Genomic DNA, 27793 nt, shown 5'->3' on the forward strand with positions numbered 1-27793 from the left:
TAATTATACACAAATTTACAGGTACAAAGCTACCCACACAGGCACATTTGTATCAACAGGTACCCTATATTGAGACAAATATACTTGGCGAGAGAGAGAGAGAGAGAGAGAGAGGACAGAGACAAACGGATACGCACGCGCACGCACACACACATACGCACTCGCGAGCGCTGACAGATAATACCCATTATGTGTGTAGATACAGACTACCTCACATCAATTTACAGAACCAAGCAAAAGTGTATGAGAAGGAATGTGTATGTGTGTGTGTGGGGGCGGGGGGACTGTGCGTTTCTAGCTGTGCGTCTCTAGCTGCCGAAGTTGAACGAATTGGGCTACGAAACTCTACCTCATCTGCCATACTCACCAGACCCCTCGCCTACCGACTAGCACTTTTACAAGCGTCTTGACAACTTCCTGTGTGAGAAATGCTTCAAAGACCAAGACGATGCCAAACACGTCTCCAACGACTCCATCGCCACCAGAATGCAGGGTTTTTATGCTACTGGCATAAATAAGCTTGTTTCGCGTTGGTAAAAGTGTGTTGATTCTGATGGTGTTTATTTCGATTAATAGAGTTTTGTTTGAGCCGAGATATACGCATCTGAATTTAAAGGTTAAAAACCGCAAGAACTTTCTTGACAACCTAATATATATCCACACCGAAGACGGATCCAGATTTACAGTAATGTTTATGTGAATCCACTGCTGTTGCATGTTCTTGACTTTTTTTTGCACGCTACATCTGCCAACATTACAACTATTAGGTAATTCCGACCCCCAGAAACGGCTGTCGGACCTGAAATACCATGCCCTTTCCCTTTAATATTCTGTTTCTTTGGTACTGCGTGTAATCATTTATAATTTATTTATAGAACACGGAGTAAAGACAAGAACATGATATACATTGGTGAGGCGTCTAGAAGCATTGCGGAGAGACTAAATGGACATCTGAGACAATATGACGACAAAAAACCAGTCCTCCATACTCTACCAACATGCCAAAGACCAACATGGAAGCACACTGGGTCGACTTGCCATTCGCATTTTATCCAAGCACCCAAAGGACCCATCACTCAGACAAATACATGAGTACGTCCTCATAAATGAAACATCCCCAATACTAAATAGGAGATATACGTAGAAGGTAGTGATACCCCAATACCCACAGTTTATACATACACAGGTAGATTTGTTAGTAGGCTGTTATGTAGGCGAATATATATATATATATATATATATATATATATAAAATACTCGGTCATAATGTCTTACGTTTAAAATGATTTCCATACATTTCCCTGAGGAGAAGTTTACATTTTTAACATCGCAGATTCCTATGGATCGCATAAATTGTAATTCTTCGAAACATATGTCGGAATAAAGTATGCAGTTATAACATGCGTTTTCTCCATTCCTTAAATTTATATATATATATATATATATATATATATATATATATATATATATATATATATGAGTAGGTAAATGGATATGTTAGTAAACAGCTAAACGTGTAGCTAGATAGGTGCATAGGTAATACGGACACGCACACTCACACATACACACATACATACATAAAAGAGAACACTGATACACATGACCAAACACACACGCGCGCACACTTCACACACACACACACACACACACACATATGAACACGCATACATATCCACATATATAGATATACATATAAACATACAGAAGACAAGATAGACACGGAGAGAGAGAGAGAGAGAGAGAGAGAGAGATAGAGAGAGAGAGAGAGAGAGAGAGAGAGAGAGAACGAAAGCAGTTATTACCTGGAGGCGGTGTCCGTCCTTGGTAAGGGTGAGTGTAGGGAGCTGGGCGAGTGTTTCGGAAGCTGAGGCGATCACAGTGTGGGTTGGATAGGTTTAAAGCGTTTGCAAACTGGTGAGCCGGCGGTGGAACTAAAGTGGCGCCGCCAGCTGGAAGAAACCACGCCCCTGATACTGTAAAAGAAAACAATCATTAACAACATCATCATCGTCGTCGTCGTCATCATCATCATCATCATCATCATCATCATCTGTACAAAACACAGACCTGTATGGTTTTCGTCACTGTTTACAATTATCCTTAAAGAATTTTTTTAATATATCATATTGATGTAATTTTTGACGCTGAATCCGAATTTGTTATTCATTTATTCTAGAAAACTTTTGCAAAAATGTTACAGATATTCAAAGTTTGATAATTTTAAGAATTTTCAGCCAATCAGAAAGCAGCACGTTCGCTGCCTCTTCCATCATCATCAGAAGGGAGGGAGGGGGGCATCGGCATGACATAACATTAAACTAGGATTTTAGAAAATGAATTATCTTTCTCGTATCTCCTTCATCTCCTTGAGCGAACGCGCAGCATCTTTGGTTACTATGGAAACAGTTCTATAAATCAAATTTGAAGACAATTGGAACAAAATTGGAAACAGTGACGAAAAGCACAAAAATCTTAAAACACACAAAGCTGACCTTGACTCGGCAATCATCTTCTGTGTGTGTGTGTGTGTGTGTGTGTGTGTGTGTGTGCGTGTGCGTGCGTGCGTGTCTGTGCGTGTGTCTCTGCGTGTGTGTGTGTGTGCGTGAGTGTGCGTGCGTGCGTGTGTGTGTGTGTATGTGTATGAGTGCCTGTGTGTGTGTGTGTGTGTGTGTATGTGTGTGTGTGTGTGTGTATGTAAAATGTTGGAAACTTCGGTGAAACTTCGAAGTCTCACCGGTCCCTATACTTATGTTCTTTTTAAGCCTGGTTCTAATTCAATCGATCTCTTTTGCTGAACCGCTATATTACGAGGGTTATCAATACAGCAACACCTGTTGTCAAGTATAGTGGTGGTGGTGGGGGGGGGGTCGATGTAAACACAAAGACAGACACATATATACAATAGGCTTCTACACAGTTTCCGTTTACCAAATTCGCTTTTACCTACCAAATCGTGACATTAAAAGCCATCAACTATTCAATGCACCAAAAATATATGAAATGTGAAAATATTTCATAAAGGTTTTGAGGCTCACAACTAAAGAATCCCCTCGTGGGTCACAATGCTCCCATTGCCGATCACTGTTCTACACACTTCTGCCTAGGACCTGCTTCACATCTAACTCAACGCCACTTCTCTCTTTCCATTGTTTCATCTTTTTTCTTAGCTTTACTTTTTATCTTTATTTTTAGTTTTTCTTCGTTATCTATTTTTCTTCCCCCCTCTCCATCCATGTGTGTGTGTGTGAAAGAGAGAGAGAGAGAGAGAGAGAGAGAGAGAGCATGTGTGTGCATGCAAAAGTGATAAAAAATATAACAGAAGGACGAGGTGAAAAATAGACAGAGCCAGTCATTAATTTCATACCCAGAAATGGGAGGAAAGAAAAGGAAAGGCTTTAACGTTTCGGGAATACACCTTTCTTCAGAAAGATAGGATAGAGAGAAAAGAAGAGAGAGAGGGAAAATTGGAGAAATAGAAACGCTCGTGTATCCAACAGTCATGGCATCCCACGCGCGCGCGTGTACACATGAGTGCATGTGTGTGTGAGCTTGTGTGTGTGTGTGTGTGTTAGTTATGAAAAATACATTAAATAATACTGGAAAAGGGCGACACAAAGAAATGAAAAAGAATTATACAGAAAAAGAGAACAGAAAGAGGAAAGCATAAAATATGCAGATGTAAATTCGTTCATCAGTTGGTCGACATCATTATAATATCGACACCTTCCGACAATAATGATTAATTTGGTGAATTAAATACGTTTATGGCCGTTTGTTTTGTGTTTTCGACTTGACTACAAATCTATTTCGTCCCTTTCAACCGCATTTTTAATATACATTCAGAAATACATGCCTACATGTGTGTGTGTGTGTGTGTGTGTGTGTGTGTGTATGTGTGTGTGTGTGTGTGTGTGTGTGTGTGTGTGTGTGTGTGTGTGTGTGTGTGCACGTACATTGATATGTGTGTATGCATAAATTGTTCCTCGCATTCCGATTCAACTTATTTTGGCCTCCACTTTTACCTGTCGTCTGTCTGTGTACCAGCCTCTTCATCCATCCAATCAGTCACCCATCCACCCATCCCCCCGACCTATTTTCTTTTTCTTTTATCCCCCCCACCCCCATTCTCTTCACGTTCTTCACAATACGGCCTCGAAAACCAACTATTATTTATCTCAAATGAGTTTTGCTTTTACTATGTACACCAAAGGTGTTGATAGTAAAAACTGACTTCACCAAACCTAGCAAATTCTATTTGATGTATGTGACTCAGTGCGGTTCGACATTTAAAAAATTACTTCATCGTTGTGTCGGCTAAAATTGAGGACATAAAACTTTAAGTGTTAAAAAGAAAAAATAATAAAACGCATTTAATAACAACAACAATAATAATAATAATAATAATAATAACAACAACAACAGTAACAGTAACAAGAACAGCAACAACAAAGGAAGGGAACGAAACAGGATTCTTTCTTTTGTCTTGCAAAAGATAAAATAGAAATCGATTGAACAGACGATAGGGGTATATGTGGCGCCATCACGTAGCAGGACTATAAACTACTCTTTAGTTCGGATCATATATACTTAAACGTGTGTATGTGTCAGAAATAATACATTACGTATATGTATGAATGTATGAGTCTGTGCATGTATGTATGTATGTATGTATGTATGTATATATATATATATATATATATATATATATATATATATATATATATATATATATATATATATATATATATATATATATATACACTCTCTCTTTCCTTTCCTGAGCGTCCAATAATACTATCCATATCACGTCCTCACTTTGTTGTTTTTTTGTTTTTTTGTTATTGTTTTTTTGAACTATATATATATATATATATATATATATATATATATATATATATATATATATATATATATATATATATATATATATATATATATATATATATATATACATATATATATATACACACATACATATACAGGTATATATACGTATACATACATACATCCATACATACATATATGTGTGTGTATGTTATATATGCATATATATATCTGTATATATGTATACATATTTGTGTATATTTATATTTATATATGTATATATATATGTATATATGTATATATGTATATCTGTATATATATCTGTGTATATATATATATATATATATATATATATATATATATATATATATGTATGTATATATATATATATATATATATATATATATATATATGTATGTATATATATATATATATATATATATATATATATATATATATATATATGTATGTATATATATATATATATATATATATATATATATATATATATATATATATATATATATATATATATATATATATATACGCATGAATAAGTACATAGGTCGGTGTATATCTGTATGTGTTTCTGTAGTTATGCAAGCGTACACGTACGAGCACTATACATGTTTTGTGTGTGTGTGTGTGTGTGTGTGTGGTTGTGTGTATGTGTGTGTGTATATGCATTTTATGTGAACGTATGCAGGTATGTGCTCGTGAGTGTGTGAGTGTGGGTATTTGTATGTGTGTTTGTATAAGCACTTTATATGTGTATATGTGTATAATTATGTATAAGTATGAAATGGCGGAAGCCGAAGGAAGTTTCCTGTTGTAGAGGGAGGATGGGAAGGGGGGATGAGGAAGAAGAGGGGGATGAGGAGGAAGAAGAGGGGTGAAGAGGAAGTAAGTAGGCAGTGTGAAGAGAGAGGGAGAGGAAAAGGAAGAGGATGTAAGAGTTATGTGTATATCTGTCGGGGTGGGAGATGACAAAAAAAGAAGAGACGGGGAAGTAGCAGGCAAGAATAATAGAAAGATGGAGGGGAAAGGGAGGGGAGAAGTGTGAGAGAGAGAGAAAGAGAAGGAAGGAGGGATAAGGGAGAAGAGACAAGGGCGCAAGAGAGAAAGAAAGAGAGAGAGGGACAGATACAATCAGAAGTACTGTGTGTGTGTGTGTGTGTGTGTGTGTGGTATGAGATTATCACATGAGAGACGAGAGCAGTAAGCACTTGGTTGATAGAGGTTAGAGTAAGGATATAACATAAAAGAATGGAGAGTTTGTACAACAAAGCGTTTGGTGAAATTGCGTCTTAGTTTCGTCATTCACTCATCAGAGGCTGTTTTTGCACCTGACGAGTGAATTACGAAATTATGAGGAAAGAAAGTGAACATGGGAGAGTGGGAGACCAATGGACAGATTGAAAGAAAGAAAGAAAGAAAAGCCGCTAGAGTGAGAAAGTGAGAAAGAAGAGATTAGTGAGAGATAGTATATATATATATATATATATATATATATATATATATATATATATATATATATATATATAAACTTCGATAAACTTAGATATGTTTCGACCAAAGATTGGTCCAGGCCATGTCTAACTTAATAGCACCTAAATCCTTTTTACAGTCAAATTTTGTTTATCGTCCATTCAAGTAGTGAGTTCTTATTGAGTGAGATGTATCCAGGTGTCGGTAGAGAGTTTATAGCCATCACCAATTTATAGATGTAAAATCAATCCCCATTAATACACTCGGTATTGATCTCATTCACTTCAGGAGGAATGAAAGACAAAATGGAAACCAGGATTGAAGAAGATTTAAGGATTACAGAAATTTCCATTGAAATTAAAGACATTTCTTTCGTTGAACTTACAGTGAGAAAGACTTCGCTGTTGGCTTTCGTTTGGATCTTCAATAATATCTCGCTGTTCCGGCCTGTAAACGGGAAAATATACAATGGAAAATATACAATAGATGCATGTATACATATATGCATAGACGAAGTTGGCCATATTAACATTCATGAGACAAAAGAAGATTGGTGAAACTTAAAAATTAAAGCAGTCACCAAGTTAAAACACAACCAGCCAGATATTAGTGTGTGGGACCACAAAGCAAAGATATGTTCTGTTGTGGAAATCAACTGCAAACTAGACGCGAATGTGGTTAGAAAAATACAAGTGAAAGAGGACATTTATGGATCATTGATAAGGAATTTTCAAACCCAGTACCCAAGATACACTTTCAACTTCATATTATTATTATTGGAGCAACATGATACGTAGCGACCTGTCTAGAGCAAAGTATAGTTGAAGTCGGGTCTGTAGGGGAGAGAACGCAAATCCTTAATTCACACGTTACAAATGATCACGACATTTGGGACTATAAAAAACTGCAAGACCTTCAGATTTAAAGGAAGATGAAGAAAACAAGATGCTTTCCTTCACAACCTTCCATCAATGACTTAACTGTTTCCCCTATATTTAACGGGGAATGTTACAAGTATCTAGGGGTGGATGAAAATATATCTTACAATGGCACCTGTAACAAAACACGTGTCACTGAAGAATATTACAGCCGAATAAAGAAAATTTGGACCTCAGAACTCTCCGCATTCAATAAAACAGTGGCCTACAATGTGTTTACTGTGCCAGTTCATTTGGTCTACTTGATTGGACACCTGATGCAATACGAGCCATTGATGTGAAAACCCGGAAAATACTAACAAGCACGAATAATTTCCATATCAACAAGGTGACATCGACCGCCTCTACCTAAAACGAAAACAAGGTAGCAGAGGCTTAAAATCGAATCAGACTGCTTTGAATGTCGTATCATATCCCTTCGGATACGGTACATCTTTTAACCAACAAGTGTTGAAGTGCATCCCTTGACCAAGTTTGCATACACGAGGCTGATAACATCATAAGACTTGGAAGGCAGTTCCTTGAGCAGCATTCCTTGTCTGATAACCTTAAATACATGCCCAAAGAAGTCTCACGACTCGACCGCTGTGTATCATCAGTCCAGTTGATAGTCCAATCACTGCAGTATTTGTCCTGAGATAATACCTCTTACGGACGTGCTGTGTTAAAAACAATAAATATGAGAGAGAGGGGGAAAAGTTTACCCCCAACAAAATCCAGCGAGAACACCAGATATATTTCAATGACGCGTACTCGTAGCTAGTCACAAGCTCGGACGAGCAGTCATCGTGTCTGATAGATGTAAAACGGATTAAAACATTTACCGATGTTGCCAATTGTGAGATTTAATTCTGTGACTTACCTTTCTTTTGCATCTAAGAAGGCTTTGGCGAAGGGGTTGTGTTTAATTTTCAGTGATGTGATCTGAAAGACACCGAAATACAGAATTATGAAACCATGCCCTTAATCCATAAACTAAATCAAAGTTAATTAAAATCAATGCTTGATTGGTTTGTAAATATGGAAACAGCCCACGGGCATATAGCATAGTGATTAAGAGCGCGGGCCACCAACCCCAAGATTCCGAGTTCGATTCCAAGCATTGACCTGAACAATAATAATAACAACAACAACAACAACAACAACAACAATAATAATAATAATAATAATAATAATAATAATAATAATAATAATAATAATAACATCGAAAAATACCTTAAGAATGAGAATCCAGGTTTGAAATTTCCCCAAGACACCTGATGAAGGCTGCAGGGTGTATCAGCCGAAACGTTGTGTTAACAACAAACAAGACGAGGACAAATATCCATCAAATGTAAATAAGGCAAATAATGAGCGTTCTTTCATCAGTCATTTGACTGTGGCCATGCTGGAGCACCGCCTTTTAGTCGAACAAATCGATCCCAGAACTTATTTTTTGTAAGCCTAGTACTTATTCTATCGTTCATTTTGTCGAACCGCTAAGTTACGGGAACGTAAGCACACCAGCATCGGTTGTCAGGCGATGTGGGGGGTGTGGACAAGCACAGACACGCAAACATATGCATACACGCACAAACACACACACACTCTCTCTCACACACACACACACACACACACACAGATATACGATGATATTCCACACAGTTTCCATCTACCAAATCCACTCCCAAGGCTTTGGTCGGCCCGAGGCTATAGCAGAAGACATTTGCCTAAGGTGCCATGCAATGGCACTGAACCCAAAACCACGTGATCAGTACGCCAGCTTCTTACCACACAACCACTCCTGCGCCAATGTGCATTTAGGTATTATCTCTTCACTTAATATTCGTTGAAAAATATCCAATCAGCGAAAAATGTACGAAATTATCTCCCCTTTAACTTAATGTTTGGTTTTCTTTCTGTTCACATTTTCCTCTGTTATTTATTTATTTTACTGGAAAAGCAGGGACTCTATTAACCCTAAAAATCCCTTCACGTATTACCTCCTTAAGAAGAACTCTTTTACTAAATAGAAACCTAGTATTGTCTTTTATAGTTCTACACGTTCTTCCACACTCATTAACCTTTGTTCTGCTCTTTTCGCCTTCGGTCGACTTAGATGAAGAATACACGCTTCATAGCATCGACAGTCGCTTTTTCTATTCAATAATTCCAGCTCCATGCCTTAATAGTGAAACTGCCCTCAAGTTGACTGTATGATACTTTCCGCATTCAATCTGGATTTTATAAATCTTCAGAAGTCTGGAGACTTACTCATCGTTTATGGCGTTCTTTAAAATCTTTGGTAGCTTTAAGCTCCCTCTGTTAATATATTAAAGAGATGAGGATTTCATTAAAAGACCGACATTTTGATCAGAGAAATTCCGGATGGCAGTACCCGTAATATTTCATCAGCATGATAAACAGCATTTACCCCGCTTCCCCCACCCCAATCTCAGAGTCCTTCTCTCTCCGTTTATTTCGGAGAACGAAATAATCTGGATCTCGACTGAAGAGAGAAAACTCCGAATGACCTGTCCGTGTTTTCTTTGTATCGTCTATCTGGATGTTTTGTCCCTTTCTTGTATCACCTAACTGTCTGGATGTTTTGCGTCCTTGTCCCATTCTGTATTATATATATATATATATATATATATATATATATATATATATATATATATATATATATATATATATGGGAGAATATACGAAAAAACAACAACAGACGAGGACAGGTGGTGTAAATAACAAAAGGATGTATTAGTATGACGCTCGGGAATACGGAAAGTCTTTGACGTTTCGAGCTACGCTCTTCAACAGAAAGAATACGGAGACAAGGAGAAAAACACGGAGAAAAAAAATTGAATAGTGTCCAGTCAGCATATATATATATATATATATATATATATATATATATATACATACATACACACACATTCTTTCATTCTCTCACTTATTTCAGTCATTTGACTGCGACCATGCTGGGGCACCACTTTGCAGGGTTTTAGCCGAACAAATCGATCCCAGGATGTATTCTTTGTAAGCCTGATACCTATTCTATCTAAGTCACAGGGATTGAAACACACCAACATCGGTTGTCAAGTGATTGAGGGTGGGGTGGGGTGGGATCCACATGGTTGAGAAGCAAGCTTCTTACCACACTGTCACGCTTGCGCCTATATATACATATAAATTTACATGTATATATGTATATACATGTGCATGTATAGATATATGTATATATATATATATATATACATATATATATATATATATATATATATATATATATATATATATATACACACACACACATATACATATACACACGTACACACACACATCCAGGCCTGCATTTATATTTTTATATATATGTAGTTACATATGCATATGTATGTATATATATATATATATATATATATATATATATATATATATATATATATATATATATATATATATATATATATATATATATATATATATATATAGATAGATAGATAGATAGATAGATAGATAGATAGATAGATAGACAGATAGATGGATAGATAGATAGATATGAATATATGTATCCGTATATACACATAAGTATATGAGTGTATGTATTTTTCTTTCTCTCTCGCATACACGTCATGAACATCATCGTCCTATCTGCTCACACACACATTCCCTCTCTTTCTCTCTCTCTCTCTCTCTCTCTCTTTCGCATCCTCTCTTTCTTTATCTCTCTCTCTCTCTCTCTCTCTCTCTCTCTCTCTCTCTTTCTCACTCTTATTCTCGTTATCCTTAATTAAATCTTCAATTTGCCTAGAAAATAGATCTTTACGTTTTATGAACAGTCTAAACAAACAGAAACCTCGCGAAACCCCCGGTATGCGGATTAATTAGGGGGCGAGGAGTGCGGGTAATCTTTTTTCTCTATACTTGAGCCATCTGGCGGCAGAGAAGAAAGATCAAAGAGATTTATTTTATTTATTTCTACTATTTAATGAATTACATTCGAAATTAAAACTATGTTTGGTCTCATATTAGTTGAGAGGTGCTGGAAGGGAGATGGGTGAGGCTATGTTGGTTGGTTTGGGATTTGTGTGAACCAGAAGGATTCTTTGAAACAGGTGTTTCGTTGGTGACGAGATTTTTTTTTACTCTAAGCACCACCACCACCACCACCACCACCACCACATTCTCTAATTTCTCATGCGCACACATTCGTGCCTGTATATATAAACATACATGCATAGATATGTATATATAATGTGTGTGTGTGTGTGTTTTTTTTTGTGTGTGCGCGTGCAGATGTATGTTTGCCACTTCTGTATTTAATCATTTAAAATTCTTCCTCTGAAGAAGGAGCTGGCTTCTAACAAAGACACAAATTTCCATCATTGGAATATAGATAAAGAAAACAATGTCATATTTTAAACCTGTCAAAAGTCTTGCATAGTTTTATTGTTCCACTTACAGATTGTATTTGCAATGCGCGAGTCAATTGGTTGATTTCTTTTTCTGAAAATCCAAGCTTATCCACGCTAACAGTTTGGCATTTACATACAAAACCAAGCGCTCCAATTATTGCTGGTATAAATGTAAATTTGTAATCCGGATATAGAAGCCGGAGGTTTCGAAGCAGTTGTCCATAATTATCGTCTTTCTCTTTGATTCTCAAAGTGATATTCACATCAGAAGGACAGCTGACTTCTATGACTTTTTCTTGTCGGTCCCAAACAACAATATCCAGCCTATCTTGTTTACACTTGACAACTGTTTTGATGGGAATATTCCACCAGTATTCCTTCTGCTGGTATATGTGTATGTATTCAATAACAGGGAGACTCTCTATATTTATTCCAGGGCAATCTTTTTTTTCCGAATGGCATTGCATATTGTTTTTGCGACGTCATGTCGTATAGGAAGGTAGATGACATTTTTTGGCAGCTGCTAACCACATGTGTGATGTCTTTCTCAGAAATATGACATAATCTAAATTTACGGTTGAATCTTGGAACCTCCAATGGCTTCACTGGCTTCACTGTGTCTTTTACTGATTAGGTACCATGTAGCAATTCTTCTGTTCTTGGATGTGATGTGATGTAGCGATCAGGATTCCAAGAGTTGCTTCTCTTCACGTCAATGTTACTGTCTTCTTCTGGTCTCGCAGAAACATACCCGTACAATGTCTTTTTCTGATACGCTGAGCGTTTCACCTCCAGATCTTCTTTGAGGTTTGCTAGTCTGGCTGATTTGGGGCTATATTGGAGATCATCAGGAAGAGAGTACTTCTTGAGGAGCTCACTTCCAACACGTAGGATATTGTTTTCTTCACTTTACAGCACTTTTTTTGTTCTGAATCCCTTTAAAGCATTCAAAAGTTGTCTGCACTGGTCTCAAGCCCCTACCTCATTTATCTCTTCTTAGGTATCACTATTTTTGTAGAGGTTTCCAGTTGATGTTAGAATCTTGTGGGTTTTAATGTTATACATGCAATAACTAGAATTTCACCTCTATAAACTTTAGATCAAGTTACATATGGCCGGGACAAATTTGACCTGTAAAAAGGAATTTTCTCTGCGGTTTGCTATGGCGAAGAATTCTTCTGCTAAGCAAAAGACGTAAACACACCAAAGTAACTTTAGGGCTTCCCCTGTGGACTGGTAGAAACATTTCGAGCGTTTTATGTCTCTTCAGAACTAGATACGAAGCGGGGCAACTCTAAACTGAATGAAAAACTGACTTTCCTTACAAGAACAAAATATATGGAACGAAATATATGGATGGTATGCAAAGCAGTGGCGTAAATTGCTTAGTTTTTAAAAAAATGATGAAATGAAGGCTAATCGTCAAAACGAGAATACTTATTACTTTAAAATTAAATGATACGAATTTCTCATTTGCATATTTGCAATATATATATATGAGATTTTCAAATTCTATCAGCACATTCGCAGTCTACTCTAACGAAAACCCGTTTCTGTAAAATTACATTAAAAAGAAAGTAATCATTGCCTTCTACCAAGCCTCGTATGTGCAATCATCCTGCATCTTTTCTATTAACTCTATCTTTTTTTACTTTCCCTCTCACCACAATCTGAAGTGTGACAAGAGAAGCCAAACAACCAGCCAACATTTATATGAGCTAGAAATATAAAGAAATTAAGATCAAAACTTAATCGAAAAATTTTCCTTGAATATTATATTTTCATTTATCCTAGAACAAAATTTTTCAAAAATATTTTTTATTGGTAATGAATACAATTCGTTTACTTGTACTAAAAGAATTACAGAAAACAAGACAGGAATTTCGTTTCGACGCTTTTGTTTACCATAATTCTCTTGCAATTCAATTAATTTTGAAAAGCTTGAAGAATTTTCTAAAATAATTTTGCCTTTATTAATCTTATGTTTAAAACATAAATGAAATGAAATTTTGATGGAAGATTTTAATTTAGATCATTTTAAAACTCGAAGTATTTTTATCGTATGATCCAGGGATCTTACGATATCGTAAGATCTCAGGTAGGTTAGAATGAAGAGGATTAAACGAAAAATTTCTTCACTTAAAAATGAACAAAATGAAAATCATACAAAAAAAAAAAAAAACCCCTTAAAATTTTCATAAGAAATCCTTTACTTACTTCTTCATTTTGGTAAGCAGTGACAGCAATAAACTGAGTCTCAACAAAACTGTAAGTCATCACGCTCTTTCGATCCGAACGACAACTGACTTTGACGATGTGTAACCTGGGTTCGTATTTGTGAAGGGAATTTAACATGATCTGGTAAAAAGAGAAGAGAATAAACTCAACAATCAGAGCAAAATTTCTCTTCAGACTCCGGGATTCAAATTATTTGAACCAACCGAAGTTTGAAGTCTGTTAATGTTTATGATATTCTTATAATATGTTAATTATCGTATTGTATATGGCACAATTCGGAATTTAAAGTGTATTTAATATGTGTGTGTATGTGCGCGTGTATACGTATGTATCTCTATCTATCTATCTATCTATCTATCTATCTATCTATCTATCTGTTTATTCATTTATGTGTGCTGACTCGTGTGCACACGAGAGTCAACGACATTATAAGAACCAAGAACAACCAGATCGCGTGACTTGAAGGGCAACAGATGGACAATCAGGGTGATGGAATGGACACCAAAACAATGGAAAAGATCAAGAGGCCGATCAAAGACAAGATGGTGAGATGATCTCACCCGCGATCTGGGACGTCCAGGGAGGGGTTCCCCACTTCAGGAGCAATGAAGCCCGGGATATTATTATATTAAATTATATATATATCGTTGTTATTATGCAAAAGTGTCATAAGGCCAAAATGTTGCTTTGTCAGAAAACGAAAAAAATAGTTCCACCATTCCATAGTAAAAATGAATATCTTGGCATCTGAAGCAGCTGGAATAAGATAGTTTGACCAAAAGAACCAGCTATTGTAAGCGAAAATAAATATTGAAAAAAAAACGCATTTGGCCAAATTTGGACATACCACAGTTTAATATATATATATATATAGAGAGAGACACACACACACACACACACACACACACACACACACACACACATATCACTCTGTTTACTTCTACATTCTTTAATCCACTTACCTTATCCACCCACCCTCTCTCTAGCACATTCCATTCTCTCTCTCTTCATTCACTCTTTCTTCCTTTGGTTATCTCCGTGTAATCCTCTACCAGCACCACCACCATCTTCCTACTTACACACCACCTCTTTTTGACTGACCATCACCACCGAAATCTATAAACAGATCTCCCCACCTCAGTTCCGCTCCGGCCACGTATTTATAATAATAATAATAATAATAATAATAATAATAATAATAATAATAATAATGATGATGATGATGATGATGATGATGATGATAAAAAAAGCGAGCATCTGCGAGGCATTCCAATCCATTAAGTAAATAAAGTTGACCAAACACGAGTCTCTGCCAAAATGTTTACAATTTTCGCCCTCACCAATTCCCTCTCCCGGCTCCCTCCTCAAATAACTCCCTACAGTTTGTCGACATCTCATTTCTCGGCCCCTAATTTACCAGTCAGGCACACGAACACATATTTTAGGAAGCAAGGGATTTGTAGATGATCCTTTAAGCTAGCATACTTCTTCTTCTTCTTCTTCTTCTTCTTCTTCTTCTTCTTCTTCTTCTTCTTCTTCAAGACACGCACAGCAGTTACACCGAGTTACACCATCTCTTTTTACTTTCTTTTTATTTTTAGTTTTTTATTCATTTTTTTTTTTTTGGTATTTGTTGTTTTACAATTCTTTCTACCTGGGTAAGAAACACCTGGAAATTCATCATCGTTGTCTCTTTGCTATTGTCATCATCATCATCAACATTATCCTCCTCCTCCTCCTCCGCCTTCTACTCTTCTTCTTCTTCTTCTTCTTCTTCTTCTTCTTCTTCTTCTTCTTCTTCTTCTTCTTTTCCTCCTCCTCCTCCTCCTCCTCTTCCTCCTCCTCATCATCATCATTGTCTTCAGATAAGAGTAAAGAAACGCGGACAAAATACAAAATGTGTTATTCGATCACATTTCTTTTAAGCACTGAGTTCAATTCCCGTTGAGGGGTCAACTTCAACCCTTATCCCATCCGGGTTCCATAAAGAGCCAATCAAGAACCAGCAACCCCTGCCTGCATCTTTTCTCAGTTTCTTACCCTTGTCCCTAAACCGGATATTATTATAACAGTTATTGTTGTTTAACCCCAGATCAATCCAAAGACATTCCAGTCACAGCGACCCAGGGTTACCTAGGACTCTATCATCTAGCGCGTACCTTCTTTAAGACGGAATTCAAGACAGATTTGGCTATTATTTCTTGCAGATTCAGTGACTGATTCGAGACTTCCGTGATGTTGATTGTTAATGTTTTGTGGATGACAGAATTGCAAAAATCTGTACAAAATGTCTTGGAGTCCTTAATCAGGGGGTGGGGTGGGGGTCGGGTGCTGCTAGTTTGGTGTAGAATGAGTCAGATATCAGCTTATCTTTTATCTTTTTTACTTGTTCCAGTTATTAGACTGTGGCCATGCTTGGGCACCGCTTCGAAGAATTTTTAGTCGAATGAATCGACCCCAGGACTTTTTTTTAAAAGTCTGGTTCATATTCCATCGAGTCTTTTACGGAATCGCTAAGTTACAGGGATGTAAACACACCAACCCCGGTTATCAAGCAGTGGTAGAGGACAAACACATAAACGCACACACACACACACACACACACGCACACACACACACACACACACACACACACACACACACACATCTTTGAACTTGCTGGATAAATTTCAGGTGTTCTGATGATTTCAGAGCGTTTAGAATGCATTTTATGCTTTGATACTGGTGATACGTTTCCACCCGAAAGCTCCTTACAAACTTTTTAGATGAAAGATCTGGCAACTTTTAAAAATCGGGGATATTTCTATATCGCTATGCTCAGCCTTTATAACCGATATTCTTTGATGGTGATGGAAGAAGATATGGCGTTCATCACATTCCGATGGATGGTAGATGTGACAGAGCTTCAATAAATAATTACGAATCGATGTTGACATATCATGAATAGAAAGGCTCAGTGGTTAGGGAATATTCAGCTCATGATCGTAGAGTCGCGAGTTCGATTCTCGTTGGCGCGCTGTGTCCTTGAGCAAGACACTTTATTTCACGTTGCTCCAGTCCACTCAGCTGGCAAAAAATGAGTTGTACCTGTAATTCAAAGGGGCCAACTTTGTTACATTCTGTATCACGCTGAATCTCCCTGAGAACTACATTAAGGTTACACGTGTCTGTGGAGTGCTCAGCCGCTTGCACGTTAATTTCACGAGAAAGCTGTTCTGTTGATCGGATCAACTGGAAGACTCGTCGTCGTAACCGATGGAAAACCAGTTTCCTTTTTTTTTTTTTTTTGTTTAGAAAATATGTCAAACATTTTATTCCCGTATTGAAGAATTCTACTCAAACCTTAAACATTCTCGTCTCCTTTCTACACATGGACATTTTACTTTTTTTTATTTTAGAATTTTAATCTTATTTTTTTTTCTTTTATCTAAGTAAACCGTTATTAATTCCTACGAAATTTACTTTGAAATGGATCCAACCGAAAATTGAAACAGAATCGTGGCTTTTGTTTGGGTGGGTTAGCTTTGTTCCTACTCTCTGGTCCCTACTGGCAACATTTGTATTATTAAATGAAATACTATTTACCTGTCCGCCTCCGTTGAGTTTATTGGTAAGTTTCACCTTGCTGAACGATGTTGGCTCTCGCATCCAATGTGCACCGAAATTTGGCGAATCTGGATGGATGTAGACAGAATTTGGTGCGGCTGGTTCTGCTTTTCCTCCGGCTACCCATTCACCATTTACGTACTTCCATCTGTGGTTATCCACTTGGGCAAAATCCAACAGCAGAGTGTACATGGCATTGGGATCTAATCCTGTTATGGACACCTTGAAGACGGGGAACATACGTCTGTCGAAAAAAAAATATATACACAAAAAAATATGCTTTTAGATTTTGAAGCCATTTCTGGTTATCAGTATTTTCGGAATTCTGTAAAAGGATTGAGAGAACACAGATCTCAGAGATGAAAGAGCAGCTGAAGACCATGCGACCTGAGGTTGGAATTAAATACAGATTAGAACAGGATGACCTCGGTTTTAATGGATTAAGTCCCACGATCATTAATATGACAGATATGTACATGTGTGTGTGTGTGTGTGTGTGTGTGTGTGTGTGTGTGTGTGTGTGTGTGTGTGTGTGTGTGTGTGTGTGTGTGTGTGTGTGTGTGATAATACACTGATTCGCTGAGGAATCAAATTATTATGTAATAACAGCGATAAGAATTTGGAAATATTTCGACTTCAGATAACCGAATATTGGAATCCTTTGCTAACTTGAGATATGAATGAAAAAATTTCAATGAAATGTTGGAACTTGGCAACATTTCAGGGTCCTTCATTACTCCCGGATCTCACTTCATGTCTTGACTTTAATATTTCACTCCACAAAGGCAGCGAGCGGGCAGAACGGTTAGTATGCACGGGGGGGGGGGGGGGTCGATGGAATCGACACCCCCACTCCCACACCGAACTCGCTGGCTTTGTACCAAAATTTGAAATCGTTATTTCTCTCCACTAGGTGGTCGCTTGAAATAACAGGCAGTGTCCTTTAAAAAATGCAAAAGCAGAAAAAAAAAAAGACAATAGCATTTCGAATGACCTCATTGAAACTCCGTGGCCAAATTGCATTCATTCGCCTTCATTATTTCTATATTTGGTAGACTAATACTATATTTGGTAGACTTCGCCATGTGCTTAGGGTCGTTATCCTGTTGTAAAACCCACCCTTCACAAAGCTGGAGCTTTTCTACAGAGTCTCATAAATTATTGTTCAAAGTATTTTGGTACATCTCTGCATTCATTCTACCATCTATCACATGTAAATTGCCAGTGCCATTTGCAGAGAAACACCCCTACACAATGATGTTGCCACCTCCAAACTTTACAGTAGGAATTGTGTTTTTCGGCGAATTCAATTTTCGACTCGTCTGTCCAAAGAACATTTTCCCAGAATGTATCAGATTTATCTTTATGTTCATAAACAAATTAAACGGGCATCTCTATGCCTTTTAGTCAACATTGGAGTTTTTCTAGGAGAGCATGACTTCAGTTCATTCCTATGAAGTTCATTGCTGATTGTTCTTAGTGTAACACTAGTCCCTGAAGCCAACAAATCTTCTTGCAACTCCTTTCTGGTTGCGTTTTTTTCGATACTTCACTTCATTTTTCTTAAAGATCTAGGGGAAATCTTGCGTGGTGCACCGGATTTTATTCTGTTTTCAACAGTTCCCGATTGTTTATATCTTTGAATAAATGAAGATATGGTAGAAAATGGAATACAAAGGGTCTCTGATATTTTCCTGTAACTTTTACCTGCTTTCCATTGTTCAATAATTAAGTTTTTCACTGAATTTGTGAGTTCTTTACTTTTCGCCATTATTACGACACTACTTTATGTTGTCTCAGTGCTGAATGAAGAATCTAGCGTTTTGACACTTAAAAATGACAACTGATAAGATTATTGGAACAAACGAGAAAGTTCTAGTAAAAAAAGAAAAAATTAATTTTAACAGTATTTTGTGGCATAGAAACTCATAAATTTATTCTGTACGAATACTTTTTGCACCCCTAAATATTTATAATTGTATATAAATTCATTAGTTACTATGATTTATTAGTTTCTTTTGCATATTTTTAGTTTATGCATGTGTATGCAAATATAGTATTGGTATATCCCATTTATGTTCATTAGAAATTAGATAAATAAAGAATTTTTGACATGTACGAATATTTATTTCCCCCACTGTATATATATATATATATATATATATATATATATATATATATATATATATATATATATATATATATATATATATATATATATATACTCTTACTCTTTTACTTGTTTCAGTCATTTGACTGTGGCCATGCTAGAGCACCGCCTTTAGTCGAGTAAATCGACCCCAGGACTTATTCTTTGGTTGCCTAGTACTTATTCTATCGGTCTCTTTTTGCCGAACCGCTAAGTTACGGGGACGTAAACACACCACCATCGGTTGTCAAGCGATGTTGGGGGGACAAACACAGACACACATACACACAAACATATATATATATATATATATATATATATATATATATATATATATATATATATATATATATATATATATATATATATATATATATACATATATACGACAGGCTTCTTTCAGTTTCCGTCTACCAAATCCACTCACAAGGCTTTGGTCGGCCCGAGGCTATAGTAGAAGACACTTGCCCAAGGTGCCACGCAGTGGGACTGAACCCGGAACCATGTGGTTGGTAAGCAAGCTACTTAATACATCATAGTTTAAATATACGTAAAGATATTTTCTGGTTAATTCCTTTAAATTGTTGCCTCGATAGCAAATAGGTTTTCTCTTAAAATCAACACAAAACTATACTTCACCTCTGTCGTTTGTAGCAACGGAACAAACGACCTTTTACCACCACCACCACCACCACCCACAAACCGATAATGATAAGTTATTTCACCAAGCTACAAGGTCCTTTATTATCGGTGGGAGTACGTATCGTGGTTAGAATGGTGTTCAGTGCATTGCTGGTCCTTATTTAATTGAGCTATTCCGCCACCCTTCCCTCCACCTCGGAAAGATGAAAGCCGGTGTCGGCTCCTGTGAAATGCGAATACAGACGTAAATATCACACCGCACCCGATTGCCACCCGTTTTGCCTTGCTACACTCACCACCCTGACAGGGAACAACAATAAATTGCTTCACACAAGCACCCGGGGTATTTATAGGCGAGCAGGGGATCGATGGGGGCGACGGCGATGGAGAGGACTTTTACTTTACGGCACTAAACAAAGATGGTAAAACCGAAAAGCAGCTTGGGGTTTCTATCTACCTTGTCGTGAGTTGAACTGTACTCAACAACGGGCAGCACAACAATAACAAAAACAATGACGCCGACTGCAGCGGTGGCGGCGGCGGCGGCGATGACAGTAACAACAGCAACAACAACAACAACAACGGGGACGGCGAGCTGGCAGAATCGTTACCGTGCCGGACAAAATGCTGAACGGCATTTCTTCCGTCTTCGTGTTCTGAGTTCAAATGCCGCTGGGATCGACTTTGCCTTTCATCCTTTGGGGGAAGGGGGGGCGGGTCGATAGAATCGATGGGGCTCGTTGTAATTGATTTATCCCCTACACTCTTGAAATTGCTGGCCTTGTGTCAAAGTTTGAAGCCAATAGTAACAGCCAGAACAACAACAACAACAAGTATAACAAAAATGACTTTGGAAACCGCCGCTAAAAATCAAAACAATACAACTACAAACGTAACTATATCTGTATTTCAAATGTGTGTGTGTGTGTGTAAGAGAGAGAGAGAGAGAGAGAGAGAGAGAGAGAGAGAGAGTTTGTGTGTGTGTACGCGTGTGTGTGTCTCTATGTGTGTGTGTTTGCTTCATTACCACCACTTGACAACCGGTGTTGGTGTGTTACATCCCCATAAATTAGCGGTTCGGCAAAAGCGAGCGATGGAATAAGCACAAGGCTTTAAAATAATTATGTACTGCGATCGATACATTCGACATAGACATTCTTCAAGGCGGTGCTTCAGCATGGCCGCAGTTTAATGACTGCAAAACATGTAAAAAAATAAATAAATAAATACATGCATAACGAAATAAATAAATAAAATAAAAACAATAGACCTGATATAATGGTTTGAGATGGAGAAGAGAAACTGTGTATAGCTGCAGAAATTAGCTGCCCAGCGGATGTTAACATAAAACTGAAGATCAGTGAAAAAGAGAACACCTTTGGTGAATTATTGAGAAATCTCCAGTTACTCTATCCAGATTACAAGTTCAGGCTTATACCTGTAATTATTGGGGCCCTGGGTTATGTAACACACTGTCTAAATACCTATCTTGAGAAATTAGGCTTCTGAAAACCAGAAAGGAGAAAGCTAATTCGAAGATTACAGATCCAATCCATCGCTGGAACTGTAAAAATCTGTAAAACTTTCCAGAAGTTTATCGTTTAAATATATATGAGCATGTCTAGATATGTAACTATATGCACGAGAAGACAAATAAAATATACAAATTTGCACATACATACATACATACATACATACATACATACATACATACATACATACAAATAAAAATGCCCTGTTGCTGATATTGAAATTCCAATGAAGGAACCTTGTATCTAGGTTAGAAACCGGTTCTTTCTCTGTTGGCAGGAAATCTTGAGATAAAACCGAACAATAACATACATAGAAATTGCCAGACAGAGAGGAAAAGTAGGATGACAGAGGGAAATTATATTTTGAATATTTTTTTAAAGTATTAAGTGCACCCGTTTACGGTTACAGACGTATCCAGCCTCTAAGATATAAGATTTACTTCCGTGCTGTCAACGGAAGTAGGATTCAACTTCCCACATCAAAAATATTCGGCTCCATTGTTCACCAATAAAACCATCTTTAAAATGTCCACTCTAATACATCATCAAATCTTTATTGTTTTCTCTCTTCAAGTAATGGTCGTCTGCTCTTTTGGTTGGTTTTGTTGTTGTTGTTGTTGTTATTTTCTGTATCCTTGTCGCCTTCTTTTCTCTCTATAGCTTCTTATTCTTCCCCCTTCCCTGCTATTTTCCACCCTTCTTTCTCTTTCTCTGTGTCTCCCTCGGTTTTTGCTTGCTTCTTTCTTTCTTTATTTATTTCTTTCTTTCTTTCTTTCTTTTCTCTCGCTTTCACTTTGTCTCTTTCTTCTCCATTTCTCTCTTTTCTTCTTCGTCAAGAATATTTTTTCACACTTCGCATGTAATTCAAAATAACCGTAGAATGTTTGTCTACAGTATCCCACCTTAGTGTATATACGTACGTAAGTATGTATGTATGTATGTATGTATGTATGTATGTATGTATGTATGTATGTACGTACGTATGTATGTATGTATAAGTGTGTATGTATGTATGTCTGTATGTATGTACGTACGTATGTATGTATGTATAAGTGTGTATGTATGTATGTATAAGTGTGTATGTATGTATGTATGTATGTATATATGTATGTATGTATGTACGTACGTACGTATGTATGTATGTATGTATGTATGTACATATGTATGTATGTACATTTCAACAGATAATACATAGAGATGTTTGCACATACGCGCGCGCACACTCACACATTTATTAAATTTTACAAGGTGAACGTTGATTGCGACTTCGAAGTTTCGGCATATTCACTGTCACAGTCTGGTGATCAAGCCGGAATTTCGAAGTCACTGTCAACGTTTTCCTTGGAGAATTTAATAAATATGTACTCTTGACATAAAAGCATTAATATATGTGGGTATGTATGAGTGTATGTATTCATGTATATCTATCTATCTATCTATCTATCTATCTATCTATCTATCTATCCGTCTATCGTCCACGTAGCACGTTCGGCAAATGTCTTCTACTATACCATTAAGCCCACCAAAGTCTTGTGAGTGGATTCGGTAAACGGAAACTGAAAGTAGCCCGTTGTATGTACTTATAATATATATATATATTGTTGTATTTGGGGATGGTCATGTTGCCAGTTTACCCAATAAAAACACACGCATTATATACTTGGCATTAATTTGCTTCAGCTTTATTTTATTTTTTACATTAATCGTATTTCGGCCAGAGTTCTTTCACCACACTTCTGTGACCTCATCAGTGTTCCTTTGCTTTCTTCTTTCTTATTTGTGTGTCTTTCCTTACTAGATATATAGATAGATAGATAGATAGATGGATGGATGGATGGCTGGCTAGATGGATATGTGTAAACAAAAGTGACTGGATTGAACAAACATATTTTATTGCATAATACTACAACTATTTCAAAAACCCTTTTATCAGCAAATACTTCCCGAAATATTATCCTATTTCAAATACAGTATTATAATTTGTTTTCTCTACTCCAGGCACAAGGTCCGAAATTTGGGGGGAGGGCGCCATTCGATTAATCTATCCCAGTACACAACTGGTACTTAATTTACCGACCCCGAATGGATGACAGGCAAAGTCGACCTCAGCGGAATTTGAACTCAGAACGTAAAGACAGACGAAATACCGCTAAGCATTTCGCCCGGCGTGCTAACGTTTCTTATTTCTTTGTTGCCCACAAGGGGCTAAACATAGAGGGGACAAACAAGGACAGACAAAGGGATTAAATCGATTATATCGACCCAGTGCGTAACTGGTACTTATTTAATCGACCCCGAAAGGATGAAAGGCAAATTCGACCTCGTCGGAATTTGAACTCAGAACGTAGCGGCAGACGAAATACCGCTAAGCATTTCGCCCGGCGTGCTAACGGTTCTGCCAGCTCACCGTCTTTACAACTATAATTTCTATAGAATCAAAAACATAAAGTGAACACTGAACACTGAATATTGAATATTATTTTTGCATAAGAGAAGATTTAGTGCCAGTTGTGTATGTTTTACGGTTTTCGGTAACGATCTGTAAAACAGATTGTTTCTCAGTTTCATCTTTTGTGAGAATGTTATTGTAATCCTGAATGAGTTTGACAACTCTTTCTGGAACATCATTCACGACAACTGTCTTCTCAAGTTTTTCAAGTCCACTTTAGTAGCTAGGATCATCCTTCCATGTTGAAGGGTCTTTGTCGAGGAAATAGGTGCTGACAGAAAATCTCATGAAGAAACTTTTTGTCCCAGGAGTTACAAAGAAGAAAACTCGATGTTTGTAAAGGAAGAAAAGTCGTTTTAGTGTAGAATGTACCTCTTCAGTTGATTTTTTTTCTTCTTCCTCTTCTTCACCTGTGTCTGCTTCCAGCATAACTTGAGCAATATTTGCCTTCACCTCTGTTGGAACATTGTCATCAATTATGGATAGAGCCAGTTTCGGGAGCTAGCAGCCTTACTGATTTCTGGATCTATAATCCTGATAATTTATCAGTTGACGCATGAATAGGAAATTATGATAAGGTGCTTTAATTACTTCTGATGACAGAAACCAAGCTCGAACGTACACTCGAGCAAGAAAAATACATATTCTTCTAGAAGAGTTCTTCTCCCCAGGAGATAACTGAAATTGATCTTGAATGCGTAGGTTGCTTTTGATATCCACCAAGCATGGCTTACAGCGCCTGCTGTATGAAACGATATCCCGTTCTGAAGAATTCCACCAAGAAAGATCATCGTTAACTCCAACAATTCTCGGTTACCATTTCGCTGTTGTTTCTGCGTAGAAACGTAGCATTGAAGAAATCCAAGAATGGTAGAGCGGACATCATCAGGCACTATCTTCAGTTGGAGACAGTAACGTCTATTTCTAAAATATTCATTACGTCAACTCGTGTGCGTTTCGAACTTTAAACGTCTCGCTCCGTTTAAAGAGAAAACTATCGTAAACAATAAAAAAGCAAAAATATAAAAGCATTGTTACTGGTGGTTTTTGAAGCTTTCGCTTTCATCTTTGGCAAGCGGTTTATTTACCCTTCTTTTATTCAAATATTTCATATTGTACCTGTTTAGGTAGAAGTCCTGCTAACCACCTCGTTATTACTGTTTTTAACAGTAATAATGCTTTTATATATTTGCTTATATATATATATATATATATATATATATATATATATATATATATATATATATATATATATATATATATATATATATATAATTTATTATTATAATTATTGTTGTTGTTGTTGTTGTTGTTTTGTTTTACACGAGCTGTTCCAAGTCTCAGCCAGAGACGTCAAGAAACAGCAAGTCGGACGTTTTGCTCGGTAAGTTGTTTATGAGCAACAATGACACATTTCAGGAAAAGACCAAATGCTGAGAAAGAAGATTTCGTAAAACACTTTCTTGTAATTTTTGCGATTTTGAAACATTAAAAAAAAAAAAAAAAGCAAATACAAATCTCCTCAGGTTGACAGCGTTTTTTTAAGGATGTAGGTAGTATCCAGGAGAAGAACTTTTTTGTAGTTCTGCTACGTTAGGGTTTCCCAGTGTTTCATCCTGATTTTTAAGGGCACCGTTTGATATTATCCTCAAAGCTTACAAGTACAGTTGTTCTTCTTTCACACGTCTATGAGCACACGTATTCTGTCCATACGATTTTTCATTACAATATCTAGTCTGTTGCCCTGAATAGTTCGATCAGAGATCTCCTTATTATCGTTTGGGAGTGGAGACAATAAGCTCTGAGGCCGATGTAATCATCTAATTGCCACCTATCAAAATCTGAAACTATCGTTATTATTATTATTATTATTATTATTATTATTATTATTATTATTATTATTATTATTATTATTATTATTATTATTATTATTACCTCCGCCTTGCGAAGGCGGAGGTATTGTTTCAGTCGCGTTTGTTTGTTTGTTTGTTTGTCCGTGGACAAGATATCTCAAGAACCGCTGGATAGATTAGGATGAAACTTTCAGGGATGCTTGGCCACGTGACTGGCACGAACTGATTAGATTTTGAGATCGATCCGGTACCGGACAAGGATTCTAGATTATTTTTCCGTTTTTCCTTACTTAATTTTTGAGTGTGGTTGGGTTCATTTTTAGTATTCCCGTTTGTAAGAGCAGTCGAGTTTATTTCAGATATTCTCATTTTAAAAATCATCTTTGGCCAATCGTTGAGAGGACGTTGGTGTTGCCTTGGCGGAGGTTTGCTCTCTCTGAGTGCTCTTATTATCATTATTATTGTTGTTGTTGTTGTTGTTGTTATTATTATTATTATTATTATTATTATTATTATTATTATTATTATTATTATTATTATTATTATTATTATTGTTGTTGTTGTTGTTGTTGTTACATCTTTAATTCGGTTCCTTAATAATCATGAAGACAACAGTTGCAAGCCTAAGTTTCTAACTTGTGTATTACAGTTTGAACAACTCAGTTATTGAAACTTCGAGGCCACAGTCAATAATATTATGAAAAAAGATATTAAACTCTATACATTGATTGGCTACTTTATTCAGTCGATGTTGCTTCATAAATTTACAACATTTATCATAAACCTTATGTGTGTACACACGCACACACACACACACACACACACACACACACACATATATATATATATATGTAAAGTTTTGAATTTAGTTCACTGACCCTCAGTACTGCCTTTGCGGACCACCAGGGATCCGCAGACCCCAGGTTGGGAACCACTGATCTAAAATGAAGTCTGGAAGCTGATAGTGTTTGGTATCGTGTTGAGTTAAAGAAGTGAACTGGTTTTCTTTGAAGCGGAATGAGAAGAGACACAAGAGACGGATAATTTTTAAAGGTAATCCGTTCATAACAGTTTTATCTTTAAATGTTCTGTGGTTAAAGATCGAATGAAAACGCGGTTTCTTTATTCTTTATTTTTTTTTATTTCCTTTAATTTGTTTTTATTGTTTTTCTCATTGGTGTCTCTTTGTATTTCTTTGTTCCTCTTCATCAGACGAAAAATTTTTTAAATTGTGTTTCGGTGTGGGTGTAAAATGCAGAGAGGCTAAATTTGATGCCACAGTGTTTTGTCTCTGGTCACCCCAGGATGCGCACGTATTAGCTTTTGTTGAATCATATTAATACGCTATTGCGTCTAATTTATGTAACAATCAGCAATTAACAGCTGATAATGATGCGCTGAAACAATTGTAGTGATTTCTCTGTGTGTGTGTGTGTGTGTGTGTGTGTGTGTGAAATATGGAAAACACCGCTGCCCGTCAACACCCTGAGAATAGATTCCCTCCAAGTATATACAGCACTATGATTAAGAAATATTATGGAAGTAAGAAACATCAAACCAAATAAATTGACAAAAACAATTATAAAAAAAAATTATGCAAAATAGCGATAAATAGCAGAAAATTCCGTGTAACTTCAGATGATAGAATAGTTTAAAAAAGAAAGTAAAAATTTGTTTAAA

General features: G+C 36.6%; 1 protein-coding gene across 1 annotated transcript in view; it reads right to left on the minus strand.

The window, feature by feature from the left end:
• LOC106883344 (T-box transcription factor T homolog 2) overlaps positions 1–27793 on the minus strand; it is a gene marked incomplete at its 5' end in the record, with an annotated part of 85560 nt that overhangs the window by 5611 nt on the left and 52156 nt on the right. The window contains 5 exons of the mRNA XM_089358258.1: positions 1803–1973; positions 6698–6759; positions 8113–8174; positions 13862–14002; positions 17468–17732. Of these exons, the coding sequence (XP_089214384.1) occupies positions 1803–1973; positions 6698–6759; positions 8113–8174; positions 13862–14002; positions 17468–17732 (701 nt within the window). The remainder of the gene's footprint in view (positions 1–1802; positions 1974–6697; positions 6760–8112; positions 8175–13861; positions 14003–17467; positions 17733–27793) is intronic.

Source organism: Octopus bimaculoides, chromosome 10, assembly GCF_046866305.1.
Source record: "Octopus bimaculoides isolate indiv1 chromosome 10, ASM4686630v1, whole genome shotgun sequence".
Taxonomy (NCBI): Eukaryota; Metazoa; Mollusca; class Cephalopoda; order Octopoda; family Octopodidae; genus Octopus; species Octopus bimaculoides.